The following is a 26,573-nucleotide window of genomic DNA, read 5'->3' on the forward strand; positions in this document are numbered from 1 at the left end:
CTTGTGTTACAGTCTCACAATGTTGGTAGTTGGTAGGCTCTTCCTCCCATGGTGCTTTTCCCTCTGCCTTACTGTGCAAGTGTGCCCTGTTTTTGTTTCCGGTAGTCCACGAGGTAGTGGCCATTTTTGTAAGTCCGTTTTAGATCCCTTTTCGTGTGTTAGCCACGTTACAGAACTTAGGTTCTTCCCTTGAATGTTGCTGAAAGAGGGCATTGTACACCATTCTGCCAGCTCTGACCTACTGCTAATCTTAGTACCAGGGAGACTCGTTGCCAGTGGGGCACAACCTCTGATCTGCAGTTAACTGTGAGTAAACGCGGGTTATTGAAATAAAGGACATTTTCAGCGCGAGATTAGTCTTACGGTGTGAACTGCTATGCCAAGGTTATACAGCAGCAAAACAAGTCCTGTCCCTGGAGCAGTTTTAGTGGGTAATGCAGTGCACTTCAGGCAGGCGGATCCAGGCCCATCCCCCTTACCTGTACTACTTGTGGTGGGTAAATGGGAGCCCTCTAACCTCCCCCCCCCCAAACCCACTGTACCCACATGTAGGTTGCCCCCCTTCACCATTAAGTACTGTGGTAATGGTGTTGAGTTGTGGGGAGGTGGGTTTGGGGATCTCAGCACCCAAGGTAAAGGAGCTATGCACTGGGAGGTAATTTAGTGTTTTTTCCTATTTTTTAAAGTGCCCCCTAGGGTGCCCGGTTTGGTGTCCTGGCATGTGAGGGGGACCAGTGCACTACGAATCCTGGCCCCTCCCACGACCCAAAGCCTTGGATTTGTTCGTTTTTGAGCTGGGACGCTTCGGTTTCGATTATCGCTGAAAACGAAAACGCCCAGCTCAAACAAACGCCCACATCTCAAAAATGCCCACATCCAATGCATTTGCCTGGCACAAACCGTATTTTCGAGACTAAAGGTAAACGTCCATCTTTTTCGAAAATACGATTCGGCCCACCCCTTCACGACCCATTCTCGGAGATTGGACGTTCTTACACATGGGCGTTTGCGTTCGATTATGCCCCTCATTGTGTTGTCATTGCAAGCAGTATACCACGTCATACTTTGTATTGTTTGTTCGAATATTTTTACTGCTCTAATTGCCTACTGCTCATGTTTGATCTATTCTTACTGTACACCGCCTTGAGTAAATTCCTCAAAAAGGTGGTAAATAAATCCTAATAAATAAAATAAAATAAATAAAAATCTGATTTTTCTCTGTTGTCTGGTCTAAAACTTGACAGAATACATTCACATCAAAAAAATTGTAAGACCATGGAACAGGTGACCATGTGTGGGGTGGTACACAGATAACTTCTGGGGTGTTTTTTGGAGAAATCTGACACAGTATAAATTACCACAGAACTGGCCTTTGCCAAGTATCTGTTAAAGACAGTGTCAGATGAACATGCTCCCCTCTTATCCCAAAATACAAATTCCGCGCCGTAACATAATAGAAAGGAACTAATGCCACACCAAGGGTAAATTATGAAAATAGGGTAATTATTTTATTTACAAAAGCAGCGAAGATAATGTGCAAGGAAGGCAGAAATATAGACACATAAGGTCTCAGCACAAAAATAGCTTAGAGCAAACATACACAAACCCCTGACTAGACTCCAAGTAAAAGAAAGTTACTCTGAACCCACAGCACATATACAAAGGAATGTGGAACACATACAACCTGATGCAGACCTCTAGATGGCAGCATGGTCCTTTGATGATCAGTTGGGTGCAACACAGGTCTGATCCTCTGGTGGCATAGCAACAAAGAGGCAGCAGCCCTTCCTCTCTGAAAAGGGCCCTTTTTTATACAAAAATCACAGGTTCCAGCTGCACTAATGATACACATTCTGGCCTTGTGAGTGCATGCACACATAACATTGTCATCCCCATAGTTGTAACTTCAGGGGCCACATGATCGTCTCACCTGGCACCTGTGACAGAACAGTGGGTTTTAAAGCCTGTAAAATTGCCTTAATTATTTCCTAAAGTGTATTTCTTCTAGGTGGCCAGCAGCTGGTGCATGTGTTATGTTAATGCTGTTATGAGAAAAGTGAATGCTGCCTCTTTAGTTTCACTCAGTGTGGAAGTGATCTACAGTACTATGAGCTTATACTTTTAAAACTTGTTGAATCTGGGCTCTGATTGGCCCAGGAGCTCATTGTCATTTGGAATTTACTGGCTTTTCTCCCAGTCTTAGAATAGAGGAGACGAGAGAGACAGATCTCTTTGCTGAGGCCCTGTCATCAGTTATATTTGATAATCTGTGAGCAGCATATTTCCTGATCTCCCCAGGTACTTCTTAGAAAGTAAACAAATTGTTTAGATAGTTTTATAATTGATCCATATTTCAGTTACTGTTATTGGTTTGCTGCTTGCAGTTTTCTGTTTCACTGTTTCAATTTTAAGACAATAAACAATTTTTAGGTTTGTTGAATCTGTTTCTCTGGATTGATAAAGAATCCTGGTTGTTTGTGTGTTGGGTCTGTCAGTGCTTTCTCTGGGAAACTGTGGGACCACTGGGGAGTGTGACCTCCAGTAACCTAGAAATCACTGGGGATAATTTGAGAGTGGGAGACTCACTCAGAGGCGGTTTGTGACCCAGTAGATGGGAAGCAAGTGCTAGTATAGAGCACAAAGGGCCAGGTGCAAGCGTTCTGAGCTGTGCTGGGGATAGACCCTCTAAGCATCCACGGAGTAACCCCAGGTGGTAGCTAGGCATTTTGTGACAGCACCCCAATGGGGGGGGGGGGGGGGGGGCATCATGACAAAGGGCCAGGGTTTTATAAACAATGTGCTGTTCCGTTAGCCACAGCGTCTCTCTGGTTGTGAGGGTAATTCCCAGAGTCCTTGGCTGTTCTGGCCATGACATCGATGCTGATAACAACCTTGCTATTCTAGCACCTTGGGACCCTTGTCAGCAGTCTTCGTCTGTCTGCAAGGTTGCAGCTCTAGCAATAATAGGCCTTGCACTGAAAGAAAAAATAAGCTTCAGTCCTCATTTTTGAAGTTAAGCTATTAATGCTGGATGTGCCATGTATTATAATCCTATGTATCTCTGTTATATAGGAATACATGTAGGGTCTTATTCTATAATTAATGCTTCTAAATTATGGGCCTAATCTATACTCCAAAATAGATTATATTTGTAATTTAGGAGAATAAATTTTAGGAGCATAACCTTTATAGAATTAAGGCCCATAGAGTTCATAGCGCTTGTTTTTTTTATTTTATTTATTTATTTTTATTGCATTTGTATCCCACATTTTCCCACCTATTTGCAGGCTCAATGTGGCTTACATAGTTTTGTTAACATGTCCATTCCAGGATATCAGAAACAGTTAGTATTGTGCAGAGATTAAGTAAGGGAAGAAAGAAGAAGGAAGGGAGTGATTAGGGTAATTATGGAAGGTGGGCTTTCATAACTGAGTGGGTTGGTGAGGTGCATTAGTGAGGCTATAGGTTCTCATTGTAGGCCTTGTTGAAGAAATATGTCTTCAGAGTTTTGGAAAAGATAGTTGTTTCTTCGATTGTTTTCAGGTCTGTAGGTAGTGCATTTCCATAACTGCGTGCTCATGTAAGAGAAGGTAGTGGCATGCATCAGCTTGTATTTTAGTCCTTCCCAGCTGGGGAAGTGCAGATTGAGAAATTTGCGGGATGATCTTGTTGGCGTTCTGGGGGGGTAGGTCCACGAGGTTTAGCATGTAGATTGGGGGCGTCTGCATGAATGATTTTGTGTACAATCGTGCAGATCTTGAACGCAATGCGTTCCTTGAGTGGGAGCCACTGAAGTTTCTCTCTTAGGGATTTTGCAACTTTCATATTAGTTTTTCCAAAGATGAGTCTGGCGGCAGTATTTGGGCAGTTTGGAGTTTTTTGATAGTCTGTTTCTTTGCAGCCAGCATACAGTGCGTTGCAGTAGTCCAGATGACTTATTACATTGACTGTACCAGGGTACGGAAGATGTATCTCAGGAAGGTTTTACTCTTTTGAGTTTCCACATGGAGTAGAACATCTTTTTTGTCGTGTTTTTCATGTGGGCCATCAAGAGTGAGGTTTCGATCAATGGTTGACTCCAAGAATTTTCAAGTTTTTTGAGACAGGAAGGGAACAGGGATTATGGTGGAGAAGTTTTTTGTATTATGTTGTGAGGTGAGTACAAGACTCACCTCCTACACATGCACAATTACACAAAAGGTTAAAGTAGTAATATAGCACTGGAATTACTATTTTAACGCTAGATTTGTTTTGTAATAATACCTATTTTAAAGAAAATATTATAGGAGATTCTTGAACTATCTGCTGCTTGCTAATCACCACCTCCTCCTTGAAATTCTGTTCTCCTTGAGATTTTGAGACTCCTGTCCTGTCCTGGTTTTCCTCTTAAATCTCCCATGTGAATGTTTACTGCATACTGTAAAGGATCCTCCTCTACTGCTATCCCATTATCAACTGGTATGCCTCAGGGCTCTGTCTTGGGGTCGTCTTCTCTTCCCCTCTCTATACTCATTTTCTTAGTGTCCCTAATCTCTTTCCTTGGCTCTCAGTACCAGCTTTTCACTGCTGACCTCCAGATCTACCTCTGCACACCAGAAATGTCATCAGGAATCCACTTTCAAATCTCAACCTGCATTATCTGACATTCCCATCTTAAAATCAACAGAGCCATGACAAAACTCTTTTTCTTTCCACTCCTTTCTCTGTTTCTGTGGATAACACTATAAACTTCATAACAGGGTTATCTTTGACTCCTCTCAGTATTTCTCCACAGACACCCATAAGTCTGATAAAACTATCCACCAAAATCTGTTCTTTCCATTCTGAACATACTAATAGAATTTTTACCCACTCTTATTACCTCATGCTTAGACTACTGCAACCTGCTTCTCATAGGTCTCCTACTAAGCCACCTCCCCTCCATTAGTTTCCACTATGGTCCAAGATCCTCTACTTATCCCATAAGTGCACTCACTCTGCAGCTTCTTACGACCTATTCTCTCCATGTTCCTTTTAAATTCTATTCACTGAGCGCATAATTGAATGGGGACGACCATCTCTAAGGACGCCCATCTCCGAGGACATCCCAGCGAATGGGCGGGGCATCCTGTATTATCAAAACAAGATGGGCGTCCATCTTTCGTTTCGATAATACGGTCAGAGACGCCCAAATCTCAACAGTTAGGTCGACCTTAGAGATGGTCGACTTAAATGTTGAGATGGGCGACCTCAGTTTTCGCTGATAATGGAAACCGAGGACGCCCATCTCAAAAACAACCAAATCCAAGGCATTTGGTCGTGGGAGGCGCCAGCGTTCGTAGTGCACTGGTCCCCCTTCACATGCCAGGACATCAACCAGGCACCCTAGGGGCACTGCAGTGGACTTCACAAATTGCTCCCAGGTGCATAGCTCCCTTACCTTCGGTGCTGAGCCCCCCAAAACCCACAACTGTACACCACTACCAAAGCTCTTAAGGATGAAGGGGGGCACCTACATGTGGGTACGGTGGGTTTTGGAGGGCTCACATTTACCACCACTAGTGGTGGGGGAGATGGGCCTGGGGCCGCCTGCCTGAAGTGCACTGCACCCACTAAAAACTGCTCCAGGGACCTGCATACTTCTGTGATGGAGCTGGGTAATGACATTTGAGGCTGGCAAAAAATGTTTTTTAATTTTTATTTTTTGGGTGGGAGGGGGTTGGTGACCACTGCGGAAGTAAGGGGAGGTCATCCCCAATTCCATCCGGTGGTCATCTGGTCAGTTCGGGCACCTTTTCGAGGCTTGGTCATGGGACCAAGTAAGTTGGTCAAATGCTCGTCAGGGATGCCCTTCTTTTTTCCATTATTGGCCGAGGATGCCCATCTCTTAACCACGCCCCCATCCCGCCTTCGCTATGCTGCCAACACGCCCCCGTGAACTTTGGTCATCCCTGCAATGGAAAGCAGTTGAGGACGCCCAAAATCGGCTTTCGATTATGCCAATTTGGGCGACCCTGAGAGGACGCCCATCTCCCAATTTGTGTCGAAAGATGGGCGCCCTTCTCTTTCGATTATGCCCCTGCAAGTCACTCATATTACTGACATTTTCCTCCACCTCCAAATTCTAAAATTTACTCTCCACCTTACTGCACAATATCCTTGGAACAGACTTCCTGAGTCAGTGTATCTTGATCCTTCTCTATCCATATTCAAACCAGGCAAGAACCCACCTTTTTTTGAGGCTGCTTTTAAAACTCTTAGCTCTTGCCTTGTTGTGTTGACCAATTAGTAATAAATGAATTCTAATATATCTCTTCTCCCATAATGTTTGTCGTGATTAGCTATAAAATCTACCAAGCAGGGACTATTTATGTATATTTGGAATGCACTACTTATGTCAAGTAGAATTATAGAAGTGAAAAAGCAGTAATATAGAATCAAATGGTTTCATAGGTTGCTGAGACAGACAGACGAACAGCAAAATTCATTAGCTCCTACTTGCTAGAAGCCAGTTCCTGGTTAGGAATTTACATCTAGGGATACAGGGGTTAATTACAGAATTGTTGCAGTTCTCACTACAGGACGTACTTGCAGACCTTAAAAATAAGTGCTTTTTGCATTGGTAAAACAGTGCTTTACTGGCAGAAATGGGGGTTTTACAACACTGCAAGCCCTATATGTGTAAAAAGTACATGCATCATTTACTTCCTATGGAAGATGTGTCTCTGGGGGTAGGATGGCATAAGGTTTAGAATTACATGTATATTTGTTAAAGTGTCCAAAATTATCTCCATATTTATTAGCAGTGGTAAACTTTGTACAACAAATTTTCCTGGATTAATTACGAAGTGAAGGTATGTGCATACTTTTACTTTGAAAATCCTCCATAGTCAGCAAAGAAAAAAATACATGTGCACTTTTTACTCATGTGGGCAATTCTCAGAAGCTTATTATCTTTATTCCATCACTTAACTCTTATCACAAAAAAATGTCGGTTTTCTGATCAAACAGGACTCATTTAAGAGTCCACAGCTCTGAGTGAGACTTTAAAGCTGGTGTACAACAACTTGGTCTTCATGGCATATGCTGCAGCTTTAGGCAATATTGCAGATGTACTGAAAATTAATTTTCTTTAGTTTCCTGCAAAAGTACACAGTTTTTAATTGCTTTCTGAAATGTTTTACATTCTTTATTTTGAAAAAAACAAGTGCACATAGTCTGACAGCCATGAAGATTAAAAAAAAGATTCTGATCGTCAATGCCTACTCTTAATGACATCACTCCAAGCTGGATATGCTTTTAAAGGCAGCAAGTCCCCTTCTGTGTGATGTTTTTTAAAAGCAACTGCTCAAAGGGAAGAAAGAAATTCCCCATAGGTCAGTAAACACTATACATCCACAAAGTAGGAATGAATAACAATGGAACATGTATATTGCAATTTCAGCCTGGTTTCATACAAAGAGAAACGTAATAGATCACAAATGATGTCTGTGTGCTACGGTTTCTGTTGATGTCTCTTCCTCCCCCCCCCCCCCCCCCACCCCCCAATACCTTTTGAACAGCTACACATAGTTCAGTTAAGCTTGTTGTAGAGCTACATTTTTGAAGGGCAATAGACCATTTAGTTTTCAAATGTGGGGAGTGTTCACATATGCAAGGGAATAGAGGGAAGGGGAACAACATTGCAAAACTGCCATTGAGACTCATAACAAGGTTAAATAGAATATTGTTTCTTCTACATGCTTTTCCTTCAAAGAGTATATAGCTTAGCAGAATAATTGACCAGACAGTACCTTTAATATTGTTTTGGGGCGCTTGCTGAAATAGAGTTTTGGTTTTTCAATTGTAGGAAGAGGTGGCAGTTTTCGCAATTTCTGCAGGACAGCTGTTGCAGCACGTTTCTTGGACAGTTTCTTGCTGTTCCCTTCTCCTTCTGCAGTGAATTCTCCTACTGTGACTCGTGTAACAAAACTTTTCATGTGTGGTGGTCCGCTTTCTTTAGTCACCTATTTATGAAGCAAAAACTGTATTATAACTGAACGCATCCATGTCAATCAAATCTAGGTGTACATATTCATAATTACCTTTTTGAAATCTTAGCACACACGTTCAACAATCAAATCACAAAACATTTTGTTCTCTTAAAATACTTATATTTCAATCAAGTATGGAAAGGCACACAATAGTAGTCATATTTTTGATCTCAAAAATGTACAAATACAAACTATGTCATAGTTTGTCAATATACAAAGATGGGGGTCATTAAATAGTAAGTTAACACATACAGGAATAAAGTAGGCTCTTCAGCTGATAGTGCACACTAAATTGTTTGTGCATGTTAACCACTAGTATATAATTCCGTCAGTCTTGTTTCTGCACCTTGATTGGCCCAGCTGAGACCAGCCCAGGCCAGGCTTGGATATTTATGTACTTCCACTGGGTTATACTTTTGGCTTGCTGCTCCTGATTTCCTGTCTAGTGTCCCAAAGCTCTGCAACTGTAAATGAGATGCCTTGCTTCTGTTTGTCTCCAGAATCCAATGTCTGCCAGCATTTGTTCCATTTTGTTCCTGTTGCCTTGGTGTTGGCCCAGCAATATAGACACATTAAACTTTAGCAATACATCAAGTCCTTTACCCTGTCTGTTGCAAGCCCAAGGAGCCTTTATTAGTCAGCTGTTCACCACACAGTCAGGGTATCTATCATATATGGATACTTCCTAAAAAAAACAAAAAGGTCATCCCCAGAGCAGGACATCCTAAGCTGCAACAGCACAAAGTCCCTCCTAATAGACTCAGTCTAAGTACAGACATCAGGAAACAATGAAACAAGTCAAACCTTTAAAAAAAATCATCTTTAACAATTTATTCCTGTCAAGAGGACAAAAAAGAGCCCACCAATGTATCTTTATTGGTTGTCTTCTGAATAGAGGTTTCCAACAGAACAGTGAAATTGGCTTGTTCTAAAATATACAGTCTTCTATCACCCCCGCCCCCCCCCCCCCCCCCCACACACACACACCTGTCATTTCACTGAGGGAAGAACTTAATAAACCTTAGAGATGAACTGGCAGTGAATTTGAATCCAGATTCAAATATAAATCCTATATTGTATAAGCATCTCAATAAGAGAGATCATACTACAAAAAGGAAAATTCAGAAGTTGTAAATTGTTCGTACTTAATGCATTCTTAATGCATTGTCAATGTTCTCTAACTTACTTTTTGGTTTCTGCCAGGTACTTGTGACCTGGCTTGGCCACTGTTTTTGGAAAACAGGATACTGGGTTAGATGGATCATTGGTCTGACCCAGTATGGTTTCTCTTATGAGAACAGTATTACCTTCAACCAAGGTACTACTAGTTGTCTCTAATGCAGCAATCCTCTTGATCCTTGGCTAAAATCTAGCATTCTACAACAAGCCCACCCAAAGGGGAAAATTTCATTAAAACCTCCCCTGAGAACTTACATAACTGGACTAGGCATCCTGATAATGTCACCTCCATCTTGGTGACCACCCTACAGATCTCTAAATTAGAAACCACCTTGGGTGGGCTTATGGGGAAAGCAGGAAAAGCCACTGGTCTGAGCTACTTGACTGCCACTAGGTTCCCTTACAAAGGGTTGCACTGACAATCCTTCATGTGCCCTTGATATACTAAATTCTCAGGACCGCAATCATTACAACATCATCTACTCCTTTCCTGGTAACATCTTTAGAATCTTGGACATCCTTTCCTCCCTTCTCCACCCAACAGGATTAGGAAAAGAGGTACCTAAGTCCACTATCACAGTTGGTAAAGGAGGCAGGAAATAAGGAATATGACTTAAGGACACATCCTCTGCTTTTAGTCCTGCAACAAGTCTAGGGGATGAGCAATCAAAGACCTTGAAACTGCTCAGACATAACAAAGTTATCCAAAGAGCCCTGAATGACTGGGGCTTTACTTTCCCTTTCTTGTTCCCCATCACAAAAGCATAAATAATCCAATAGATTTACTTCCTGCCATAACCCAGAGACTATTTGGTAGCTCCATATGGGCACTAATTGGCCATGACCTTTCAAGAATGAGACTGCGGTATTTCTCAATTATGATCTCTACCCTCAGACAATGTAAATGGAAGGGGCCATTCCCACCAGGATTGTAAAACGTTACAGCCAAGGTAGGAAACTTACCCCTCTTGCCCGCATACTCCCCTCAGAGTAGGGGCTCCAACTGTCCCACTGAAAAGGATTAATATCTTAACATCAATTCTCCATAATTTTGTATTTACTATGCACTCCTCTCCCTCAGTGAACTCTTGTCTTTCTAGAAGTGCTCCAATTTCCTCTGAGCTCAACAGACAGCCTGCATAGGTATAGAATTACACTTATTCTACTGTACCCTGGAAACAGTACAAAATAGTGGAGAAAGTGTTGCTAGAAACAGTTTCCCTAAAGTATACTGAATTCCTGTGTAAAATGATATATTTTAACATTTCCAATTAGACATAATAGGGAGTCAACTAGATCGAAAAATTGAATTAGATAAAAAATTGTGGCAGTTGTATATGGAGTCTAAGAAAACTATTATCTTTGCATACACCAAATGAATGGTGCATGCTGAAGTTTATTTAGGCCTGGATTCAGGCATAGGCAAACTAGGGATATGCCTAAGGTCCAAAGGTTTGGAGGGGACCTACCAGATGTGCTCAAGGCTTAGAAGGCTAGGATTGCCAACTGCATGTATTGTTTTCAGGATTCTACAGATTTATATATTAACTGTCTCTAAGCCACAACGATAGCTAAAATATCTGCATATTTTAAAGAATTTAGCCCTATATAGTTTTCCAATCCTCGCCAGGGCTGGATTTGTACTATATTGAACCCCAGCAAACAGACATTTGTACCCCCTTTCCCACCAACCATAGATCCCCATGTCTTCCTTCCTCATACTGCCTCCCCCCCCCCCCCCCCATTTCATTTCTCCAGATGTAGCAGGGAAAAGTGCAGAGCCTGCTCAAACTGTGGGCATAGCAGCAGCAACAGTTTGTGCATGGAGACTAGACAAGCATATTGTTCAAAAGGAGTGGCTTAATGGTTAGAACCGGAATGCTGCCAGGCTACCCAGTCCCAGGAAGGATATTTTCTAGGCCATTACTGGATTTCTGATAACCCTATCCTGGCGCATAGGATGTGCAGAATTGATTTAAATGGATAGAATCACTGAGTATGTAACCCGGTTTTCACCCATCCACTAGCTCCAGTCCTGAGCTACAAGTAAAACATACATGCAGTTCATTTCTCTCAGGCCACTCTTATCATACTCATCAGTTCCAGTTCGTTTGCAGTTGAACTTGGGAGTGGGTCAATGGTCCAGAATAGCAATCTGGGATTGGGAGAGAATCTTACTCGATTCCCTGCTTCTACTAAGCCCTTCAGTCCAGGAACCACACAGTACTCTGAGAGCTTTATAGAAACAAACTTTTATTGGAAAAATACTGCAACAGGCAGCAATTGCAGATCCAACTTAAATGGAAAACATCTACTTATTGTCAAACCAATCTAATTCAATTTCTTCTGTTGCTCTGCTTGAGAGCTCCCTCTTGGGCTATTTACAGGGCACTCGAGCTTGGAGCTATGTACATATATACAAGGCTCTTGTCTATGCCTATCCTGTAGAGTTTATTCCCAAAGATTGTACTCCTCTCCTCTGTATTAAACCACCTGTGCGGGTTCAGACCCCTCCTCGGTCTGACCCTGAACCAGCGGTGACCATTCACTTGATCCACCCTGGTCCTGAGACAGCTCCGGTTCTCTGCACCCGGGCTGGGTCTTCTTCCTACCCATCCATAGCACACAAATTCCTGGTAGCCACTTTATGGAGCTGCAATCTGCCTCTTGAAACCAATGGATCTCTCAATTCCGGAACTCCTCTTCTCTCCTTCACTTCAATGACAGGGGACATGCAGGCAGCCAAAGACCCTTCTTCAGACACAGCTCTCACCTTTAAGCCCTACTAATCTCCTCCTCCCTTGTCACTCAGCCCAGGGACCCTTTTCTCCCTGCACTCTCTCTCTACATTCTATTTCAAAACACTTCCCAAGGGCTGGGCTTCCTCCCACCCTGGGACTTCCTAGTCATTCCCCCCAGTGACTCTCAGCAGAGATTCTATCTCTTAGTAATCCCCATATAATGGGGAATTACAAGTATAAATAACACACTGAACTGGGATGTAAATTAAAAAACAGGGCTAGCCAAAATGTCTTACTGCATAGGATAAGTAACTTGGCAGCTCTGGAGCAGTGGACTGAGAACCAGGGTAGCTGGGCGAGTCATTTTCTTCTTCCACTGCCTCTGGTAGAAACCAGAGATGCCAAGGGTAGACTACCAATGAGTGAGATTTAAGGGTGATGCATCTGAGGTATGAATTTGAAAAGTCTTACATGTGAAAATTATTCACAAATGGAAGAAGCAATAGAATATATTTATCTTCCTTTTATGCTTGTGAAAGGATATAGACAAAGTGGAGGCGGTATTAGCACAGTTTTCAAATGAATTTGCCCAGGTGAATTAATAGAGTAAATTTCCCGGGCTGAAAATTTCTGTTCACATAGCATATGCATAGCCCAAATTTTGAAATGGAAGGTTTACATAAGTGTGTCACCACCAAAGAAACAGAAAAACACACATGCATGCATTTTTGCCCTTTAAACACATGTGCATGTACAAACACATATATGCAGTCAAGCTCTTCAGAAATACACATAGATATGCATACACTCTGGGATTGATGCAGAAAGCTACTATGGGCTGAAACACGCTGGTAAGGAGACATCTATGTGCAGCTTTATGGCCGCATAATGCAGAGAAATTTTTCACACAGAGATAACGTGGCCAGAATCCAACTGTTGGACACTGGCACACAGCAAATTAAAATGAATGGTAAAGAGGCTATTAGCTTTCAGCCTCAATACAGAGAAGTAGACAGAAGACTAACATGAGCACAATACTAGAACTTCAATCCCAGGTCTGAGGAGGTATAGAAGGGTTAGCTGAGAGGATTTAGTCAGTTTCTTGAATTAAAAAAAAAAAAAGCCCTGGTAGTCTTAGTGCATAAATGCTGTCTCTGGATATACTAGTTCTATATGGTACTGTCACTATCCCTAATGGGCTCAGAATCAAGGAATCAAGGCCAGCGAGATCACCGAATCAGACGAGAAAAGTGTGTTGAAGATAACTTTAAGCTCACCCTTCACAGACCCCTAGAAAACTCCTCATAAAAAAAAAACATCACCCCCCACCTTTTAAGAGAATCCCAAACAGAAACAACAAAATGATTATCACCAAAATAATTCTAATAACCTACATACTATCCCTAATTCACCAAACACTAACCACCCCCTCACAAACACCAACAACATACCCACAATAATCAACCTTTTCAGATCACCTAGGCACAACACACTTCACCAGAACAACAATAATCAAAACAATGAAAAATTACCCCACAGGGACAAACATATCACAAAGAAAAGAAAGGATATAACAAACCTACACAACAAGGAGAACAGACAACTTAAGGAAATCATCACAACCACGAACATAAAAGACCCCTATCAAACAATTCAGGTGGGATACATAAACGTCAGATCAGTAGTAAATAAAAACAACAACAATAACTGACTGGATCACGGCAGACAATCTTGACCTAGTACTCATTAGCGAAACCTGGATCCATGATCACAAGGACCCCATAATCCTAGAACTCTGCCCCCCAGGCTATAAAATTACACACTGGACAAGAAAAAAAGAAAAAAGAGGAGGTGGAATAGCACTAATCTATAGATCCCACTTCATCGTAACAACAACTGCTAAATCTATAACACCAAAACTTGAAATTGCCTCAGTTAGAATCCACCATGCTACCCTGCTCAACCATCTAAGCGTGGTCCTGTTTTATAGGCCACCAGGAAATTGGCAAGAATGCCAGTCAAACTTTATGGATTTTATATCGAATACATGTGTATCCAACTCCAACTTACTCATAATAGGGGATATAAACCTACACCTGTAAGACCCTAATGCAACCAATACACGTGACTGCAAAGACTTCCTACACCTATGGGACCTCAACTTGCCTAATATACAAGCTACACATGTCAAAGGACGCACAATTGACCTCATTATACACAAACTATCCCTAGACTCAAACCTTATATCTAACAGATAAAAACGGACAGCCATACCATGGTCAGACCACCATAAATTAAACGTAGACCTACAATGGCGGAAAAAAGACACGCACCCCAAGCAAGAAAGCAAAACCTACACCACTAGAGGACAGATCGATCCTGTTACTTTCTGGCAAACAGATCTACAAAAATGAATGGTTAGCACAGACAGACTCCAATACTATCTCCAAAATTGGGACGACAGATGCAGGAGCATACTAGACGAAACTGCACCACTACAAACAAGAACCCACACAAGACACAGATCAATACCTTGGTTCAACGAAGAACTGAAAAAACTAAAAACACAAGTCAGGAGATTCGAATGCTCATGGCAAAAAATGAAAAATGAACATACACTTAAAGCTTGGAAACAAATGCAAAGAAAATACAAATATACAATAAGACAAACCAAAAGAGCATACTACAAAACCAAAATAGGACCAGACTACAAAGATGCACATAAACTCTACCAACTTGTGAATAAATTAATAGACACCACACCGGTTACCACAGCCAACACAGACACCTCATCGGCAGATCAACTTGCCAAGTACTTCAATGAGAAAATTATAAAACTTCAATCCATATTACCACTCAACACCACTGATCACGAAAAATTTATGGATTGCCTAGACCCTACTCCCAGTGAATACCCAGCAGATAGAACCTGGAATGACTCGATCTGCTAACCGAATAAACCATAACTCAAGCACTCAACAAATTCTCCAAAACCCACTCCAAACTGGATATTTGCCCCAGTAACCTAATAAAGTTCGTCCCCAAATGCTTCATAACAGACCTTACATCACACCTGAACTACATGCTACAACACAGACTTTTCCCCAATTGAAATCACCACTACAGGTCCCATAATGTACCAGGATGGGACTGTAGAAATCCAGGACTGGCTCAGAATTGCCCTCCTGGAACTGAATAACTTGGCTGCTCTCAGGGCGGTGCCTAGGGTCTCTGGTGCCCCCCTGCAGACTATCAGTTGGCGCCCCCCCTGGACCTGCCTGGCTCCAAGGCGCGTGGAAGAGCTGGCTTAAAGAAGTACTTGAGAAGATTCTTCTTCTCTTTTGCTCTGCCGAGTGAGTCCCGACATGAAAGTATCCTCATACTACATTTTCACTTGACAAGTGAAATTTATGCATTTAAATTCACAGCTGCACTTTGGCACCAAATTTTCTGGGTTAATTTCAGTGTGTGTTTGAGTGTTTGTGTTCATAAATCCAAACCCTCAACAACCCCATCCTCCCAAACCCCTTAACTCTACTCTATCTGGGTAAAATTAGATCTATACAAGCTGTACCTGTGTAATTTCACATGCACATCACACATGCAATTTTATAAACACTAGGAATGAGCTGTCATTTGCAACGATATTGGAAATGTCAACAGAATATCCTAAGTCACTGCATGTACCGAATGAAATGAGCAGAAATGAACTTATCAGATTTCATGTTATGGCTTTTACCTGTAAGTGTGCACTCTTTGGAACTAGTGCCCTGGAAAGAGGGTGCACTATTTCCCGCTCCACCTGAAAAATCTGTGCATACCTGTGTGCCCTATTGGGGAAAGAGTGCACTCTTTTCCCACATGCAGCATCTTACAAAATGGGCTATATACGACACGAGAAATCACACGGAAACACAACTTTTCTGGCTGCCCATACCTAGTTAACACTCATTTTATGTGCAGAAGAGGCTTGTAAAATTGCCCTCGATATTAAGCACAAAGGAAATTTATAAATCCTCTAAAAAATATTCAAGAGTTGTGATTTTTAAACAAGTACGATTAAAACATATATTCTGATATTTGTCATCTTTTGCTCATTTCTGATCTGAAGAAGGCTCTGCCTTCGAAAGCTTGCCAAAAAAATGCATGAAGCTAGTGTGATAAAAAAAGGTATCATCTTATCTTCTTGTTTTGTTGCTATTTATTTTATCTTTAAAGTAGACTAACATAGCTACCACATTGTTGTATTGAGAGCTACATATGACACAGGTAGAATGAAGCAACAAGTCTCTGAGGAAGAGAGTTAAGGAGGTCACATGTAGTATCAATGGGGATTGCCAGTAGCCCCCTGTACTATAAACTGGTTTGGGGGTCTTTAAAAAATCATAATGGCTATGCATAAAGTGAATTTGCATGAGTGGGGGAAAACAATCTCTCATGTTAAACAGGAAATGACATACATTAATAAAAACCCTATGAGTATCAAGCTTACATTTTAGGTTTTTCCACAAAAGATTTTATATATTTGCTTCCAACGATCTTTACAATTATCTGCGTTAGTTTCACTAAGTCGTATTCCCTAAACTCCAAGAGGCTCAAAGCTACCATCTTCCCTGCCCAGCTCTGCCAATCTGATCCTATCGTACCTCAGCGGTTTTGCAAAGCGCTTCTGCGACCAGGTTGAACCACTTGCAATGAATCCGGGAGTCAAGGTGGATTTGCCAGAAGGTTTACTGGGCTCGAACGAAGCAATTGTGGGCGGGGTCAAAGAAGAACTAATCGTCTTTTCCAGATTGCAGCCAGGGAGGTGGGCTTTGGCTGAGAGGGCAGGGAAGCGGACGGGATGGAGGCGAGCGTGCCTGCTTGTTGCTTTTACTACTGGCACCCTACCAGTTCGCCAACGCGGTAAGGTTTTTTTTTTTAATACAACTCGACGGCACCCTTGAAGGCAGGCGCCCCCCTGCGGCGCTTACCCTGCTTACCGTGTTGGCACGTCCCTGGCTGCTCTTCAGCTCTAACCATTAAGCTGCTCCATTCAAAGCATGTGCTTGCATAGTCCTCATGCTTACTCAAACTATTACTGCCATCATACCCACAGCTAGGCTCTGCACTTTTCCCTCCTACTTCCAGAGCTGAAATGATGACAGGGGAGGGGGTCTCAGCTAGGAAGGCCCACAAGTGTTTGCCTAGGGCCCAATATAGTGTTAATCTGGCCGTGACTGTCACCCCTTTCACCATTTGTCTGAACAAAGCACCTTGGAAGGCATCTACATTTCTCTGCTTCTTACTGATTCTGCCAATGGGATGGTCCAATCCACATCAGGCAAGCTGAAATCTCACAGCAACAGCACAACAGCAGTAAGCACAGACCTTACTTTCTGTCTCACCCTTGGCCGCAGCCCTACCTGAACTCACTTTCCTACCAGGCAAGAGACCCGTGAGTCTGGGCACTGGACTAGGGACCTCTCTCTGGGTCAATTAAGACAAACCACACACCGATCATTAACAGCTCCCAACAAGGCTCTAAGCTCAACCTCAGGCTACAGGCCTCAACCTGTGCCTTGAGGAGCCAGGCTGCACACAAGAAATCCCACTGTACCAATCCATACTACAACTATATGCTAAAGTGGCAAGTTCTAAGAATTCATCAATCCTTACTGACATTACTGAAAGTCAGTGTTCTCTGCCTCCATCTGCTATTTGGGAAGCACAACTCATTTGTCCAGACTAGTCTAGCACAGTGAAAAGAAAGACTGTTTATGTTTTATGCTTTTTTTTTCTTCTTTATTTGTCCTCAGATGTATTCTTCACCCCACCTCACCCCATACTGCTGACTTAAATTACAGAATAGTTTTACTAGTATTTGCTTTTTTTTTTTCTTGATTTTTTTCCTATTGTACCTGCACTGTTTTTTTTTTCCTAAGAGGATTTCTTGTGCATTTTTTATTCATATAAATCAATAAAAAGTTAAACAAATTACATAAAGAACTCACTTTCTAGAGTTAAAACATCTATTTTCAACATGATATGCAGTTTTGAAAAATGTTAGCATAAATTTTAACATTTCAATCAACTACTTACTTTTTATACAATAATGCTGCCTTAATTCGTAGTAACATTTCTGAGGAAAAGCTAACCAGATTAAAGTCATCATATGATTACAGATAATGAAAGCTCAGAGAAAAACACAAGCAGATCTAAAACAGTGCTATTGTTTGCCAAATGCTGAATTTCAGGGAAAAGATTAAATGCTCAGTTATTTCACTGAAATGTAAGCCACCATCTTCTTAAAACAATACATCCATCCTAGCTAGAATTTCAGAAAAGAATGCTTTACACAGATACAATTATAGTACATGAGCACAGGGAAAAACATGATCACTCTGGTCTTTTCTTCTATAATTTGGGAGCTTCAGTCAGGCTTCTTCTTGTGAAACAGCTCTCTGTTAAGGGTCAAACAAAACTGCCAGTAACAACTGGCTACCACCTAACAAAAATAAAATAGCCATTTGCAATAAAGATATGGTAAAATCTGCCAGACATACAATGTGCCCTCCCACATCCCTGCCAAACCAATCCCCCCATGCACTTATGATCTCCCAAACTCACTCCTGTAGAGCACCCTGCCATTCCTTCACTTCACCTCCCTCGCTCCTCCCTTCCCAGTCCATTTCTGTGTACTGTTTCAAAAGTCATCTTCTGAAACAAAAGCACAGAACATAAAAGGCAGAAAAAGACCATACAGACCAAACAGTATGTCCGTTCATATCAATTGCTCAATTGAGCTTTACAATTCTTCCCTATCCATCAAGAATCCTCTGCGCTTGTCTCATGCCTTCTTGAATCCTCGAACTGTCCTCATCTTCACCACCTCCACTGGAAGGAAGGAGAGAGCTCTCATGCCTAAAAACATTCAGGAGAAACTGTTCAGCTTTTCCCTTAGAAATGACCCTGTAAAGCAGCGTTTCCCAAACTATTCACCACGGCACCCCAGTGCGCCACAACAAACTGATAGGGGTACTGCAGGGCAGCTGGGAGTTCACACGCCGAGCTCCAGAACGACTGGTGCGGTATCATTCACCTTCCTCTCTCCACCGCCTTCCCGCTGCAGGCTGCCAGCAGCAATGTAAGCGCTGCCTTTGGCCTGCACCCAAAGCCTTCTTTTTACAGCATCCCACCTATGCGGGAACAGGAAGTGGTTGTATAAAGAAGGCTTCCGGAGCAGGCTGAAGGCAGCGTTTACACATCGCTGCCGATGCCGGCAGCCTGGAAGTTTGGCGGCCTGCTCCCGTCCCGGGACCCTGGCTGCTCACTGCTCAGCTGTCAGGGAGGGAGGCCAGGGCTGCGGGACATTATGTTGCCTCTCTCCTGTGCTTAGCTCCGGGCTCTTTTTCATCCTCTCCTCAGGAACAAGGTAAAAAATGGATTATAATGGATTACAAGGGGGCATGGGTTGGATGGGGGAAATGGTGCATGGGGGAGAGAGGGAGAAATATTGGACATGATGAATTGCTCAGACACTAAAAATGCCGTGAACGAAAAAGGTTTGGGAACCACTGCTGTAAAGCATTCCTTGTTTTTGCAAACACTGCAAAGTAGTTCCATATTAAAAGTATAAGGGACTCCTTTTACTAAAGTTTAGTGTGCGGAAACAACATACTACTGTTACAATTCGACATGTCGAGTGCATTCGACATGGTTGACCATGGAATCTTATTACACATCCTTGAATACTTCGGAATCGGAGGTAAAGTCCTCAAGTGGTTTAAGGGGTTCCTAACCACACGCTCATACCAAGTAACTTCAAATTCGACCACTTCAGCCACATGGACGCCTGTATGTGGAGTTCCACAGGGATCCCCCCTCTCACCGACCATTTTTAACCTAATGATGATACCCTTAGCCAAACTATTATCGAATCAGAACTTAAATCCATTCATATACGCTGACGACGTAACGATCTTCATCCCATTCAAACAAGATCTAAATGAAATCTCCAACGAAATCAAGCAAAGCCTACATATCATGAATTCCTGGGCAGATGCATTTCAGTTGAAACTCAATGCAGAAAAAACCCAATGCCTAGTACTCACCTCACAATACAATAAGAACAAATTTACCACCATCAACACACCTAAACTAAATCTACCAGTCTCGGACACCCTAAAAATTCTTTGAGTCACTATTTATCGACACCTGACACTTGAGAACCACGCGAAAAACATAACTAAAAAGATGTTTCACTCAATGTGGAAATTAAAAAGAATCAAACCATACTTTCCAAGAACTGTCTTACGCAATCTGGTACAATCACTAGTACTCAGTCATCTGGACTACTGTAATTCACTTTACGCTGGTTGCAAAGAACAAATACTTAAAAAACTCCAGACTGCCCAGAACACGGCAGCCAGACTAATATTCGGCAAACCAAAATACGAAAGCGCGAAACCTCTTCGTGAAAAACTACACTGGCTCCCACTTAAAGAACGGATCACATTCAAGCTTTGCACCCTAGTCCATAAAATCATTCATGGTGACGCCCCAGCTTACATGTAGGACCTAATAGACCTACCACCCAGGAACGCAAAGAAATCTTCCCGCACATTCCTCAATCTTAATCCTCCTAAGTGCAAAGGACTGAAATACAAACAAATGCACTCATCTACCTTCTCCTACATGAGTACGCAGTTCTGGAACGTCTATGAATTGGCCAACTTCCGTAAATCATTAAAAACTTATCTCTTTGACAAGATATATTACAATGATCAACACATGTAACTGTACATCTTATAATGCCTTTTGCTCTTACACTATCATGTATTTCATCTTCATGTAACCCGAAACACTCTGTAAAACCAAATGTATACTCTCTTATTTCAGTATCCATGACAAATTGTAAGCCACATTGAGCCTGCAAAGAGGTGGGATAATGTGGGATACAAATGTAACAAATAATAATAATAATAAATAAATGCTAAGAAGCCTATTTTATACCTATGGGCTTCATAGCATTTAGTGCACGCTAATTCCGTTAGTATATGCTTAGCTTTAGTAAAAGGGTGGTGATGACCACCAGTTACCAAAGAAAACGTGATTCAGCTCATCTAGGGTAGACAGCAAATCTAGCCTCATGGACATATATATCTGCATATTATCATAAAATTGAAATTATTTCCTTAATACAATAGCTAAAAGGAATTGAAAGATGCTGTGAAACCAAAAAGTACTAACTGTATGGTCTTTCCTCAATCTTTTTCTTGAAGAATGGCATCCATAATTGTCAACAAAACTGTTCCTATGGGAAAGCCTGGTCTGAATCTAAACTGGAAAAATAGTCAGGAAAGCAAAAATGAAAATGGAAAAAAAAAACAGCCAATATGATAAAATTGGGGCACAAGAAATATTTTTAGATATGCAAGTAACAGGAGCAAGTGTTAAAGTGGTATTGTGAGCGAGGCTCAAGAAAGGTCTCCTAGAAGGAGAGCATCACCCTGGTGAAGTAGGAAGTACTCCTTAGCCAGAACCTGCCCACCAGGGGATGTACTATCCTCTCGCACCGAGGATATGTCTCCAAGTGCTGCCTGGGAGGGAAGGGTTAGGACAGCTGTTGTAGTTGGTGATTCGATCATTAGGCATATAGATAGCTGGGTGGCTGGTGGAAGTGAGGATTGCCTGGTGACTTGCCTGCCTGGTGCGAAGGTGGCGGACCTCACGCGTCAACTAGATAGGATTTTAGATAGTGCTAGGGAGGAGCCGGCTGTCTTGGTACATGTGGGTACCAATGACATAGGAAAATGTGGGAGAGAGGTTCTGGAAGCCAAATTTAGGCTCTTAGGTAGAAAGCTCAAATCCAGAATCTCTAGGATAGCATTTTCTGAATTGCTACCTGTTCTATGTGCAGGGCCCAAGAAACAGGCAAAGCTCCGGATTCTCAAAACCAGAACCTCTAGGGTAGCATTTTCGGAAATGCTGCCCGTTCCACACGCAGGGCCCAAGAGACAGGCAGAACTCCGGATGAGACGATGGTGCAGGGAGGAGGGTGTTAGATTTGTTAGGAACTGGGCAACGTTCTGGGGAAGGGGGAGCCTATTCCGAAAGGATGGGCTCCACCTTAACCAGGGTGGGACCAGGCTGCTGGCATTGGCATTTAAAAAGGAGATAAAGCAGCTTTTAAACTAGAAACGGGGGGGAAGGCCGACAGTCGTTCAAAAGCGCATGGTTTGGGATAAGGTATCTTTCAAAGATATCACCAAAACAGGGAAGATAGGGTATCCTGATAGTGAGGTTGCAAAAGAGACCATAGTAGATCAGGTGTCCTTAAATAAAAATCAGACAAAATATTGCAAATTAATACTGTTAAGTACTAAGCATCATGTAAATAGGAACAACAAACATAGTTTGAAATGTCTATATGTGAATGCCAGGAGCCTAAGAAATAAGATGGGAGAGTTAGAATACATTGCACTAAATGAAAAATTAGATATAATAGGCATCTCTGAGACCTGGTGGAAGGAGGATAACCAGTGGGACACTGTCATACCGGGGTACAAATTATATCGCAGTGATAGGATGGATCGAATTGGTGGAGGGGTAGCACTGTATATTAAGAAGAGCCTTGAATCAAATAGACTGAAAATTCTGCAGGAAACAAAACACTTCTTGGAATCACTGTGGATTGAAATTCCATGTGTAAAGGGGAAAAGGATAGTGATAGGAGTTTACTACCGTCCGCCTCGCCAGGATGAACAGACGGATGCAGAAATGTTAAAGGAAATTAGGGAGGCAAACAAACTGGGCAACACAATAATAATGGGTGATTTCAATTACACCGATATCAACTGGGTAAATATAACATTGGGGCACGCTAGGGAGGTAAAATTCCTTGATGAAATCAAGGACTGCTTTATGGAGCAGCTGGAACAGGAGCCGACGACAGAAGGAAAAATTCTAGACCTAGTCCTTAGTGGAACGCATGATCTGGTGCGGGAGGTAAAGGTGCTTGGGCCTCTTGATAACAGTGATCATAATATGATCGGATTTGATATTAGCTTTGACGTAAGTATACATAGGAAATCAAATACGTTAGCGTTTAACTTAAAAAAAGGAGACTATGATAAAATGAGAAGAACGGTGAAAAGAAAACTTAGAGGAGCAGCTGCGAGGGTCCAAAATTTACATCAGGTGTGGATGCTTGTCCTGGAAGCCCAGGCCAAATATATTTCGCGTATTAAAAAAGGAAGACGGAAGACCACAAGACAGCCGGCATGGTTAAAAGGTGAGATGAAGGAAGCTATTAGAGCTAAAAGAAAATCCTTCAGAAAATGGAAGAAGGAACCGACTGAAAATAATAAGAAACGGCATAAGGAATGTCAAGTCAATTGCAAAGCGCTGGTAAGGAAAGCTAAGAGGGACTTCAAAAAAAGATTGCGTTGGAGGCAAAAACACATAGTAAAACTTTTGGGGGTATATTAAAAGCAGGAAGCCGACAAAAGAATTGGGTGGCCCGCTAGATGACCGAGGAGTAAAAGGGGCGATCATGGAAGACAAAGCCGTAGCGGAGAGATTAAATTAATTCTTTGCTTCGGTCTTCACCGAGGAAGATTTGGGTGGGATACCGGTGCCAGAAATGGTATTTGAACCTGACGAGTCCGAGAAACTTCATGAATTCTCTGTAAACCTGGAGGATGTAATGGGGCAGTTCTACAAACTGAAGAGTAGCAAATCTTCTGGACCGGATGGTATTCATCCCAGAGTACTGACAGAACTGAAAAATAAACTTGCAGAGCTATTGTTAGTAATATGTAATTTATTCTTAAAATCGAGCACGGTACCGGAAGATTGGAGGGTGGCCAATGTAACACTGATTTTTAAAAAATGTTCCAGAGGAGATATGGGAAATTATAGACCGATGAGTCTGACGTCGGTGCCGGGCAAAATGGTAGAGACTATTATAAAGATCAAAATTACAGAACATATTCAAAAGCATAGATTAATGAGACAAAGTCAACATGGATTTAGTGAAGGGAACTCTTGCCTCACCAATCTACTACATTTCTTTGATGGGGTGAACAAACATGTGGATAAAGGTGAGCCGGTTGATATTGTGTATCTGGATTTTCAGAAGGCGTTTGACAAAGTACCTCATGAAAGATTCCAGAGGAAATTGGAGAGTCATGGGATAGGAGGTAGCGTTCTATTGTGGATTAAAAACTGGTTAAAATACAGAAAACAGAGAGTAGGGTTAAATGGTCAGTATTCTCAATAGAGAAGGGTAGTTAGTGAGGTTCCCCAGGGGTCTGTGCTGGGACCGCTGCTTTTTAACATAGAGATGGGAGTAACTAGTGAGGTAATTAAATTTGCTGATGACACAAAGTTATTCAAAGTCGTTAAATCACGGGAGGATTGTGAAAAATTACAAGAGGACCTTACGAGACTGGGAGACTGGGCATCTAAATGGCAGATGACGTTAAATGTGAGCAAGTGCAAAGTGATTCATGTGGGAAAAAGGAACCCGAATTATAGCTACGTCATGCAAGGTTCCATGTTAGGATTCACAGACCAAGAGAGGGATCTAGGTGTTGTCATTGATGATGCGTTGAAACCTTCTGCTCAGTGTGCTGCTGTGGCTAAGAAAGCAAATAGAATGTTAGGTATTATTAGGAAAGGAATAGAAAACAAAAATGAGGATGTTATAATGCCTTTGTATCGCTCCATGGTGTGACTGCACCTCGAATACTGTGTTCAATTCTGGTCACCGCATCTCAAAAAAGATATAGTGGAATTAGAAAAGGTACAGAGAAGGGCGACGAAAATGATAAAGGGGGTGGGACGACTTCCCTATGAGGAAAAGCTAAAGCGGCTAGGGCTCTTCAGCTTGGAGAAAAGGCTGCTGAGAGGGAGATATGATAGAGGTCTTTAAAATAATGAGCGGAATTGAACGGGTAGATGTAATGTGAAACATCTGCTTACGCTTTCCAAAAACGTACTTTTTTGGAATGTTGCCAGATATTTGTGACCTGGATTGGCCACTGTTGGAAACAGGATGCTGTCTTTCCCAGTACAGCAATACTTATGTATTTATGTACTTATGTGAAGGTGAGCAATATGTAGAAGCTGATAAGGATAAAGTGTAGTTGTTAACAAATATTTCTGTTCTGTGGTCACAGATGAAGGGCCAGGAATAGGCCCATAGAAGACAAACATCAATAAGAATGGATGTAGATCTGGACCAATTCTCAGAAGGCTGTGTTGTTAAGGAACTAGCTAAAATACAAGACAAAGTGATGGGGCCTGTCAGACCTTTTCAATGCTTCTTTAGAGGCTGGAGTGGTTCCGGTAAACTGGAGAAGAGCGAATGTGGTTCCTCTCCACAAAAGCAGGAGATTGGGAGTTACAGGCCTGTTAGTCTGACCTCTAAAGCAGAGGACTGTGAGGTTTCTAGAATCAAACGGATTCCAAGACCCAAGGCAGCATGGTTTCACTAGAGGTAGGTCTCGTCAGACGAATCTAATTTTTTTGATTGGGTGACCAAACAATTGGATTTAGGGGGGGCACTAGATGTGGTGTACTTAGATTTTAGCAAATTCTACTACTAATCATTTCTATAGCATATGCAGCACTATACACATTATATACAGGTACTTTCTCTGTCCCTAGGGGTTTCACAATCTAAGTTTTTTGAACATGGGGCAATGGAGGGTTAAGTGACTTGCCCAAGGTTACTAGGAGCAGCAGTGGGGATGTTACTCAGGTTTCCAGGATCAAAGCCCACTGCACTAACCATTAGGCGACTGATAAATACACTGAGTGTCCTCAGTATGGGCCCTAAAGTGACTGACTACATTAGAAACCGGTTACGTGGAAGGAGACAGAAGGTAGTGATACTGGAGTTTGCTCCAAGGAAACGGATGCTATCAGTGGTGTGCCCCAAGGATCTGTCCTTGGGTGGCTCTTTTTAACTTCTTTGTGAATGATTTTACAGAAGGGCTTGTAAGTACTTTTATATCAGATAATCACACACAAAAGCAATTATTCTGGACTCGTTTGCTCAGGGATATGACAGTAGCTAATTGGCCCTTTTCTGCTAACAAGAAAGGCATAATGCCACAGATGAAATAAATTATTAATTAGAAAATATAAAATATGCAGCAAATTCAAAGCAAATTACAAAAATAAGATTGTTCTACCAAAAATAGACTATTACAAAGATCTATATATATATAAAGATATATGATTAGCAAAAAACTATATGGATAAGTAATAATACATCTGATCATACCACTAATAATTGTATTTATTTAATAGTTCATTGTAAGCCGCTTTGGGGCTGCAGAACTGTGGCAAAAGGTGGGGTATAAATGGCCTAAAATAAATAAGTAATATCCTAAGGATTATTATAAGAACTTACACACTAACATGTCTTATGCAAAATACTCTTAGCAGCTAATGATTCAATGACCACCAGTCCCAAAAAACCAATCTGTCACTGATAAAACCATAGCCTAACTAAACCCTGAACCATAGATAGTTCTAAATCTCTCTTATCATCCCCTTCTCCTCTACTTCTAATTCTAGACTCCGTTCCTTTTGTCTTGCTGCACCCCATGCCTGGAATAGACTTCCTGAGCCTGTGCGTCTGGCC

At 41.9% G+C, this 26,573-nt stretch overlaps 1 protein-coding gene across 3 annotated transcripts in view; it reads right to left on the bottom strand.

The window, feature by feature from the left end:
- The window catches only part of STAU2 (staufen double-stranded RNA binding protein 2), a 447,934-nt gene that overhangs the window by 245,154 nt on the left and 176,207 nt on the right, over window positions 1-26,573 (bottom strand). For all 3 annotated transcript variants that reach the window (XM_030215580.1, XM_030215586.1, XM_030215579.1), the window contains exon 8: window positions 7,773-7,985. In XM_030215580.1, coding sequence (XP_030071440.1) covers window positions 7,773-7,985 — 213 coding nt within the window. The remainder of the gene's footprint in view (window positions 1-7,772; window positions 7,986-26,573) is intronic.

Source organism: Microcaecilia unicolor, chromosome 1 (genome assembly GCF_901765095.1).
Source record: "Microcaecilia unicolor chromosome 1, aMicUni1.1, whole genome shotgun sequence".
Lineage (NCBI taxonomy): Eukaryota > Metazoa > Chordata > Amphibia > Gymnophiona > Siphonopidae > Microcaecilia > Microcaecilia unicolor.